General features: G+C 46.5%; 1 protein-coding gene across 3 annotated transcripts in view; it reads left to right on the top strand.

Annotated features, from left to right (window-relative positions):
- The first annotated feature begins 1,652 nt into the window (after positions 1-1,652).
- LOC148538589 (UAP56-interacting factor-like) overlaps positions 1,653-10,600 on the top strand; it is a 53,198-nt gene continuing 44,250 nt past the window's right edge. The window contains exon 1 of one of the 3 annotated variants that reach the window (XM_088453031.1): positions 1,653-1,827. In XM_088453031.1, coding sequence (XP_088309157.1) covers positions 1,707-1,827 — 121 coding nt within the window. In that variant the 5' untranslated portion in view covers positions 1,653-1,706. The remainder of the gene's footprint in view (positions 1,828-10,600) is intronic. The other 2 variants (XM_088453026.1, XM_088453018.1) reach the window with 2 other exon arrangements.

Below are 10,600 nucleotides of genomic sequence, written 5' to 3'. Positions count from 1 at the left end.
TGAATGGCCATCATCTGCTAGTGCCCTCGGGTCCCAGCGGCCGGGTCGGGGGCGTGTCCCGCCCCCCTCCTCACGGCTGCCGCTGTGTGTATACGGGAGGTCTGCAGACCACCCGTACACACCTGCTGGTGGACAGATAAGTCTGCAGACATATCTGTCCTTCGGTTGTGCAGCACAACCAATGCGATATGTCAGTGAACGCCGACGTTCACCAACATATCGCAGGTACACACTGGCCGACGGGCAGCAGATATATTGGCCGATGAATTGATCGGCCAATGCATCTGTCAGTGTGTGCCCAGCATTAGAGGATGCAGCCCTAAGGCATTGCCCACCGATGCTATAGAGTGACATAGCATATCAGTGGGGCTGGTGCGTGGTGGTAAATATTTTATCTTATCTAAGGCAAGCTATGGATGGAGTTATGTTTTAATGTACTTTTGTGTAGACAACATATTTGGTGAAGGGATGGACGTCAACCAACGATGCTTATGAAACATTGGACCTGATTCACTACCGATCGCAACTGCGATTGCAATAGCAATTACTCATGCAGTCCAACTGCGATAGTATGCTAATTCATTGCGATCTCTATGTCGCCGAAGCACTACCTTACACACATCCGTAATATTTAGCAAGACTGCGAAAACATCGGTACAATCGAGTACCATAGAAGCCTCACGCACACTTGCACAATCTCTGGACACGCTATGTGTCCTCAGTCTGCATAGGGCATCACAGTGGATAATTTATGTACGCCCATGCAACGGCATTCAAACACACTGGCACGCCTGTGTTTCGCTGACCACCCCCGTCACCACCCACAAATGGCACTTCCTGTCAATCAGTCTGCGATGGGTCTATGTAGTCGCAGTGTCCGGCTCGTGCACTGCGATCCATACGCATGCGCAGAACGCAACAATCGGCCCGTTGCGTGTGTATGATGTACCCGATCGCCCATTGCGATCCAAGCTGAATCAGGGCCATTGATGGTTTGTTCCAGTAATCAATGTTTTGCCATAGATGTTTAAGTTCTGATGGTAACTTGGGGAACAGGCTTCCTCCTCCACTCGCACATCACATAGCAACGCCCTCTTTATACTTATCATGTGCTGCTAACCAACTATTCAAATCATCTATGGTTTCTTGCCATCGATGGAGACCATCAGTGGTGAACGATTTGATGTCTATCACTAGTTTGCAGGTAAGTATGGATGTAATTTAAAGTAAGTTGTCTGAAAAGGGGAACACTATACTCTCATTATCCCATGTTGTCTGAACTCTGAAGACATTGTTTCCTACAAAACTGGCTTGAGATTTTCCAGAATGACAGAAGAATCCAAGATCCAGATTCCAGAGTGTGACAATACATCCTGACTCTTGTAGTTCGCCTCGACAACTACATGAGTTCCAGAGTTGTCGGACCCCAAACAAACGCTTGTTTTCTGATTGAGATCTTTATTGCGCCATCTAGCGGGCATTTTATAGTATACTGAGAGTGTGTAAAAATAAATTACATCAGTAAGGTGTACGTTAAATCTGACTTTCTCAGCTGTAGTTATCAGTGATCGGTGCATTATGTCTCCTAAAAGCTCAGAGGCCGGTGATCTGTCAGTGCTCTCCCCGGTCCATGTCCCTATATGGAAGCCTCCATAGATGGCTGTGACCCGGGACATGCGCCTGACACGCCAGCCAGGAGAGGGCGGATGGTGCTCGGTCTCCAGCCGCAGAGCTTCCCCGGAGTACTAGTGACAGAGGCCATGGATGAGGAAAAGGCGGACACAGAGTTACAGGAGCCGGGCAGTAAGAAGATTGACATGTCCCTGGGTAGGTCAGCGTCGTACACACTCCGTGCTGTGCAGGAAAGTTCTCAATGTATTTATCTATCTGTGTAGTTCAGTAATCCCAAACTGGAGATGGGGAATTTTGGGGAGGTTACAGTGACCCAATGGACTAGCTTAATGTTGCATCTCTGATTTAGGCAACCTAAGGCTCTCACTCCTACTAAAGTTGTTATTGAACTGCAAGTCCCAGTCCCAGCATATCATTTCACCTTCTGCACTGACCAGGTACGCTGGCACTTGGTGGCACAGTCGTTAGTGTCAGTGACTCACAGTGCTTTGAGCATAACTAGACATTTATGAAATCCCACGTACAATAATGGTGAAAACCCACATAGTACATGGGGCTATTTCATGAAAGGAGGGGGCCCACAGCTCTGGGCCCCATAGCAACTACCCTATTATGCTTTTTATTGTAACGATATCCAACAATATTCTCCATAAAGCTGGGCATACACTATACAATTTTCTGTCAGATATCTGTCCAATCTGGCTGGTTGGAATGAAAACCTGGTAATGTATGGGAGCAAATAACAGTCGATCATATGGTTTTAAACACTGAAAAAAAGAGAAAAAAAAATGTTAAAATTGGTTAAATTTGTGTGTTTTAACCAATTTGTCTGAACGACCATTTTTGGCTATTTTCCAGTGTTTGTGAGCAAATGGACGATTGCCATTACCAGGTTTTCATTCCAACCAGCCAGATATCTGACAGAAAATTGTATAGTGGAACGCCATCTTACCTAATGCCAGCTGTTTATTGTTTTGTATAATTTTAATTCTTAAGGTGCCTACACACTAGACGATGTGCTCACGATGTGATGTCGTGAGCTATTTCCTTTAAACTCTCCCCGGCAGCTTCCCGGCTCTACAGGACACGATATGGTGCTTAAAAGTGTCCAATCTGACCAACGATCTATTTCCAGTGCATCGTGTACGAGATTGGCAGATCTTGCCTGCTGTAGGCAAGATCTGAAGATACGACGTATGACTAGCGGGTACGCTCATCGTGATCGTGAGTGAACCCTCACGATTTGGACATATTTTACACTATTTGTCGTTCCGATGCTTCGAAATCAGGTGAGTCATGTACAATATCGTCTAGTGTGTGCACACCTTTATAACTAGGCTAGATTTGGATGTTGTTCCGCTGCCATCGCCGGTATGTACTAACACACCCAACTGGGACTTCTATCACCTTGTTCCCTACACTGCGGTTCACATTGAGCTGTTTAATATAAGTTCCCAGGGTTTGTTCCTTTTCCCAGGGAACTGACTCCTCCCTTCCAGCTACTTTGTAGCGTGGGGAGACACTTACCTGGCCACAGGTCCTTCTGCACGCCAGCTGTGAGTTTTTGTGAGTACCAAAACCTTTTTTAATGGAAAAAACTTGTTACACTCTTGACCATAGCACTCTGTGTTGAGTTTGTATGTTCCTCCTGTGTATATGAGGGTTTTCTTCAGGTGTTCCTAACATACTGGTTGGTTATTTGGCTTCTGACTAAGTTAAACTTAGTGGGTGGGATGAATGATGCATCGCACTTGAGATGTGATGCATCCCGCCGGTCTTTGCATGCATGCCGGTGTTGGTAACGCCAGTATGCATGACGATCACCACAAAGGACCGCACTCTTGGTAAGAGCAGCCCTTTGCAATGGAGGGTCTTTGATCCAGAAGCACCTCTAGAGCCCTTCTGCGCATACGCAGATGGACGTGCTCGCCGCAGGGGTGCTGGGAAGGATCCGATGGGATCAGGGGCATTTCTAGAGAGGAGGGGGGCTGTGTGCAGTCTCCGTCATGGACCCCCTCCTCTCCGTCCGGCGGCCAGCTGCACACTGAGCAGTGCGCGGCCAGCGCCGCACTTATAGACTCTGGGCACTAGAGTGTGCCCACAGTCTATAGCGCAAATGCAGGTCAACAGGAAAAAGTCTGCGGCGGCCATTTTCCCTGTACTGCGCATGCGCAAACAACGGGAAAATTGCCGTGGTGGCCATTTTCCAGCCATTTTTTACAGGCGCAGACACTGGAGCCGCCGTGGGACTTCGGAGAGGTAAGTATAATATAGGTGCAGGGTGTGCGGTGCGGGCCCCCCCTGGACCCAGGGGCCTATGTGCACCCATTATAAATACGCCCCTCGATTGGATCCCTCTTGCAGCACTCGGCGGAAAGAAGCTCATTGGGCCTTATTCAGACCCGGTCGCAAGCGCTGAGCGCTCGCAACCGGGTCAATGTTTGCCCACTGGGCATGCGCACATCGGAGCCGGCTCCGACGTGCGCATGCACGAGACCCTGCTAGCGACGGGCGTTCCATCGCTACGGGTCTCGCAACAAAGGGGGCGAGCTTTCGATGGTGATTGACAGCTCGCCCTGTTTGGGAGGCGGGCAGGGGGGGGGTGGCCAGCCAAACTGAGGCATTCCCGACGGACACTTGCCGTTTGGGGGCGGCCCCACTGACATCAGCAATGATTTCAGTGGGGAGCTTCCTGTTCGATCAGAGCAGGAAGCTCCCTGGGGCTTGCGCTTGCCGAGACCCAACCTTAGGGTCTCGTCGCAAGCGCTGATGGTCGCGATGGTCCTGACCATCACGACCATCAACCTGTTCGCTTGCTAGAGCTGTGGGTGGTAACCCACAGCTTAGCTAGTGACCAGGAGGCCGCACTTCACACCACAAGCGGCCGCCCTCATTCAGAGCGACCGCTTGTATCTAGCGATCGACTCTGAATGAGGGCCATAGTCTTCTATGGGTAACATCATCAGGAAGATGACGTTACCCACCGCAACCAAGCCTTCGGGACTTGGTGCATATGAGAAATGTGGTCAGACCCACATTTTGGGGATTTGACTGCATTTCTCAGGTTGCTGCATCCCGCCCAGTGTTTTTCTTCATGAGATGGAGAACAAGTGATGGACATCGTAAGTCTGGCATTGAATGGTTACCGGGCTTCCGACCTCAAAATATGCAATGCAATGGCTGACAGCCATCACATCATAACCATATGATAGTATAACCATTGATGGCTATATTGTGCACAGAAGCAGCTGGAGCTTTGCATATGCGCACAGAAGCTGCTCTGCGGACACCATTTCTGGGTATTAACAGCTGAATTCAGCCAGCCAGCCATCAGGTGGGCATCAGAAGCAAAAAGTACTTCCATCAAATCGGGAATATCGATGATTGCTGACCATCAGTTTATGATGTCCATCCCTAATATTTACTAAGCAGTAGATTTTCAAAACATACGATTTTTGCAAATTGTGTCTGCTATATTCAAAAGCGAAGTAATAGAAAATACAAAATCAGGCGGGTTTTACATTAAATATAATTGCCCTTTAAATCTGGCAGGTAAAATCTGCAAATGTCGATGGTTTTGAAAATCCATTGCTTAGTAAATATACCTCCTAGACTGTGAGCTCCAATGCACAAGGACTGATGCAGATGATTGAATATGCTCTGTACTACTGTATGTAGGCGTTCTATTAATAAAGGCTAAGTAATAAATAGTAGCAGCATAGCACCTGGACAACAACTAGTTGCCTAGTCCCGTGGTATTGATATCTGGGGTTATATTTAGTGCAGCCAGTCACTATATGAGTAATAGGGGTGTAGTGTGAGGCTCTCTTCTTGGCAGTGCCCAGTCACAATGAGGGAGGTTATTTTAAGCAAGTTATGAGTCATCACAGACTATCCAGGACTCATGACTATCCCTGACCTAAAATGTCATCTTCTGTGTAACTGCAATGATGAGACCCTCAGAGGCCTATAACCATGGATGCTGTAGTGTGGATATACTGCTTGTCTGTTTTTTTTCCCAACACTAATTTCCATACCATGAACGTACACCAAAAATGCGTATGCATATGTACATTACTGCGTATCTTGTGTCTCCTTAAGCCTGAAGCTAGTGGCTAAACATAGGCTGACTATAGCAAGGGCATGGTCATGTCATTGTGACACAATCAGACAAGGACGCATCCATTCCGCAGCGCTTTACAGAGAATATTTGGCAAATTCACATTATTCAAATTGTAAGCCCCAATGGAGCTTACAATTTTTGTTGGGAGCCAGTTAACCTACCAGTATATTTTTGGAGTTTGGGAGGAAACTAGAGCACCCAGAGGAAACCCACGCAAGCACAGGGAGAATATACAAACTCCACACAGTTAGGGCAGTAGTGGGAATCAAACCCACGACCTCAGTGCTGTGATGTAGTAATGCCAACCATTATACCGTCTGTCTATATGCATTATCTAATTCACATTTTAATTTGCACAGGTGGGTTCATTACTGACTGAAGGCCCCCATACATCAGCAATCTGAAAAGCACAATTGAACAATTTGAAGATTTATTGCCCGATGTTAGGAATTCCCAATCTAGCAATCTGCGCCCATACACTACAGATCTTTTTCAGTGATTTGCAGATCGATTGCAGCAAACACAGATCTGCCAATCTTGAAAGGCCCATCATTTTACTGGTAACGGTGTGCAAATCTGCTGATCATGTCCATACACTAGCAATCTACAGCCCCAATCCACCTGTGACATCCAACATGTTGGACAATCTGATATAACAATTCCAATCACTTTTTGGTTGCAATCTGTGATCTGTGAAGCCCATACATTGCAGATTTTTATACACAATTGATTGTAAATTGCAGAATTGCCACAATCGATTGCTGGTGTATGGGGGCCTTGACACATTAAAGATCCACAGATGGGTCTAATTATTTCACTTGTGATTGTGTGAGGAGACCCCGAAAACATGCACTGCTATGGCGCCCATATATTTGCTATGAATAGCTCCAATTCCCCGTTGTGCAGATTATTTGGGGGAAAAAAAAAAAATCAACAATGTATGGGGTACTCCAATCACCGATTCTGACCAAAGAGTGATTGGAATGGATAAATCAGGTTGTCCAATATGTTGGATTTCATCGACCTGTCGGGACTAAAGATTGCTAGTGTATGGTAACAATCAGCCGATTAGTAAAATGATGAGTCTTTTACAATTGTCAGATCTGCTATTTCCTGAATATGATCTGTAAATAACTGAAAACTATCTTATTACTGTATTGGTGAATCAGGAAAATAAAGCGCAGAATCATTGAATAGTTTTAGTTTTTGTGATTGTTCATGTATGGGCACCATTAGTGTGCCCTGAGGACTGGATTTGAGAACCACTGTTCTAGTGAATCGTGGGCCTGACTCAGCTTGGATCGCAAGTCTACAGATGCACGCACCCGGTCAATGTTTGCGTTCTGCGCATACACGAACCAGCCGCTGCGACCTCTAAAGCATATGCAGCGGATACGCAGAGCCATTGAGAAATGATTGACACGAAGTGCCGTTTGGGGTTGGTCGAAGGCAAGCAGGCGCGCCTAGGCATTTGAACGCCATTACAGGAAGTTTTGCAGGTTGTGAGTCAGGATCAGCTCAACCACTGTGCGTATGGATCTGATGTTACCGATGTTTTTGCTGACTTGCGGATGTATGTAATGGGAAGTGGGCAGCTTTATACAGTGGTGGGCAGCTTGGTATAGTACTTTGTTCACATTCATTTGCATAATTTTGCAGCGAGCGGGTGCGTGCGATTGCAGACTTGCGATCCATGCTGAATCAGGCCCTGCGTTCTTCCAACTGTGGAATCTGTTTGGGGAAGGCCCTGACTCCATCTACTGAGATTAATTGTTATTCCGACGGCCTTATTACCTAACATTAGTGCCGGGCCTCACTAATGCTCCTGTGGCTGAATGTATGAGAATCCCTGCAGCCATGAGCCAAAAACTAATCCAAAGTATTAGCAGAAGCATGGTGGCTGTTATAGCAGCTAAGGGGGGTCCAATTACATATTACTGCCCCTGGACGTGGATTGATATGTTCAACAAGCACATATGGTTCCTATGTCCAGGTGTCCACCTCCTTTTGGCCATGTAGAATATAAATATGTAAAATAAAATAAGCAAATAGGTAATTTAGCGACCCTTATTAGTTAGTATTCAGATTGTGTCTGTGTTATCAGTAATATTCAAAACTATTTTCCTTTATTATGCGCAATCGAAGGCAGCGTTTGTATTGAATTACCTTCATTTTTGATCAAAGCACACCCTGTGAAAATGTCATGTCTGCACTGGGATATTTTGTATTCATTGAGTTACTGTTTAATGATGTTTTCATGTAACTAGAGCATATATTAAGTCATCTTTAGAGAGATGAAAAGCTCTGATATATTATTTACAGATACATGTGTTTAGTTACAAAATAATGGGCATTGCTACAATGTGTCACATTCAGATGAGAATGAGAAAATCTGCAATTCAGATCCTTATGCTGGATTCTGTATCTATAACCTGCATAAAAGCTGACCTGAATGTCACATGCAAACACAGTACAATCCCATTGTGTGATAGGATGAACAACGTGCCCAGAGGGGAATGTACAGTGACAGTTTGGTTTTACTATGGATCCTTTGATATTATTTGTATGGGTTACAGGTATCTGTATTGGCAAGTAGATGTTTTGATATTGTGTGGCAACTAAAATTGTAATGTGAAACGGGCGTATCTATAATGGGTGCAGGGAGGGCAGTGCATACGGGCCCCTGGGTCCAGGGGGCCCATACTGCACACCCTACACCCATACATTGTATTTACTTCTGCTGCAGAAATCACCTGCAAAATGGCGTGGCTACCATTTTCCCGAAGATTTGAGTAGTAGACGCCATGTTCCTGGAGACCAGTGCATGCACAGTAGACTCTGGCACAGTGACAGCCTACACTGTAATTGAGCGAGAAGGGAACCGGTCAGAGACTGCACAGGAGCCCCCTGCCCTCTAAACCTGCCCCTAATCTCACAGGAAGCAAAACAGTTGTTATTATTTCATTTCTATTCTCTATAGCACCATGCCCTTCTTTATATGTAATATCAAATTTATCTAATGTGCATGTGGGTGCCACTGGCATTAGGAAGAAAAGGGAGAGGGGGAGTTAAAATAAGATCAAGAGCAATCCTCATCCTACTTAGATACTTATATTAAATAAAAGCATTTTAAATTCTAGCCATCTGTGACTCACAATGGAGGCAGACATTTTATGGGCTGGACCAATATTCTTGAAAATGCAGCCTATCAATTCACTAGAAACAAATGACATCAGGCTAAGGCTACTGTTTTTATTTTATTTTTTTCTAAAATAGAATGGTTATTGATTTTTGAACAGGGTATAAACAAAGAAAGACAAACAATATGACATTGAAGAAGAGAGCAAAAACACAAGCGTATAGAAATTAAATCGCATCAAAGGCAGCCTGTAACATAGCTAAGCGATAGAGGCGCATTTATAATGGGTGAGGGGCACCGCACACACTGCATCCATATTATACTTACCTCTCTGGAGTCCCACATCAGCGCTGGTGTTTGCGCTGTAAAAAACGGCTGGAAAGTGGCTGCCGCAACCATTTTCCCATCGTTTGCGCATGCGCAGTACAGGGAAAATGGCCACCACAGGCTTTTTTCCTGGTGATCTGCGCATGCGCTATAGACTCTGGGCTCAGCGCGCTGCCGGCCTCCGGATGGAGAGGAGGGGGCCCATGACGGAGACTGCACACGGGCCCCCTCCTCTCTAGAAATGTCCCTGCTAAGCGGGCTGGTAAAATAAGACCTCAAAGACAAGATGTAAGTGTGAAAATTGGGAACTACATTAAGGTACCTCTAAACTCTTTTTTTTCATTTTGTTTAAACGAACTTGTCAAAATAACATACCTATGCCTTCCATTCCCCTGCTGCAACTGCATCTTCCATCCTTTTTTTTGCAAATGGGTCCAGCTCTTATATACAGTGGTGTTCATTCTAGCACCCTGCAACTGTCATTACCCGTGCAGTTCCTCTTTCCGACCTGGGGTGTCGCTCTCTTCTCTGGTTCTTCTAACACTCTCTGGTCTGTATCTCAGCAGTTTGTTGTATCAGCTAAAAGCACAAGAGCAGAGAGTGACACCACAGGCAGAAAAGAGGAACTGCACGGGCTGTGACAGGTGCAGGGTGCTAGAATGAACACGATACAGTGTAGGCCGGGTTATGTCAGTGCTAAAGAAACCATTACCGACATGTTACAATGCTGGACTGTCCCAGGGCTAAGGAAATCTTCACTGACCTGCTATAATGCTGGACTGTCTCGGGGGAAGGTTAGGGTTAGGCACTAGAGGGAGGGTTAGGGACTAGTGGGTATGATTCGGTTTAGGGTACGGGGAGAGGAAGGTTAGGTTTAGGGTGCGAGGAGGGGGAGGTTAGGTTTAGTCACCAGGAAGAGTTAGGGTAGCAGAAGGGTTAGGATACCACCGACAGGTGTCTGTATCCTAACCCCAGGGGCGCCGAGAGGGGGGGGGGGGACGGGTACAGATTACCCGGGCCCGGACATGTCAGGGGGCCTGGGCCGCCCACAGCAAACCACCGATTTGCGTTTTTTCTTATTTTCCCAACCTACTCTTTTATTATTATTATGCACTCCCCGGCGGACAGTAGTTCATGTGGGGAAGAGGGGAGGGTTGTGTGTCAGGTAAGGTGACACTTGTTGCATTGCAGCCACGCCGCTGCAGAGCTAATGGTCTCTCGATATGATGACATCATCATCTAGCGAGGCTCAGTCTCACAGCAGGCACAGCCGGGCACCAGGCACCACTTCCAGGCTCCGTGGCGAGCGGTGGGCAGGGACTGGGAGAGAGGGGCGGAGATTGGGAGGGGCCGGGTTTACAGAAAGGCAGTCTGGGTGC

This window comes from Taudactylus pleione, unplaced genomic scaffold, assembly GCF_031769625.1.
Source record: "Taudactylus pleione unplaced genomic scaffold, aTauple2 ptg000039l, whole genome shotgun sequence".
Classification (NCBI taxonomy): domain Eukaryota; kingdom Metazoa; phylum Chordata; class Amphibia; order Anura; family Myobatrachidae; genus Taudactylus; species Taudactylus pleione.
The sequence above is the reverse complement of the archived record's forward strand: the minus strand, read 5'-3'. Positions and strand labels throughout refer to the sequence as shown.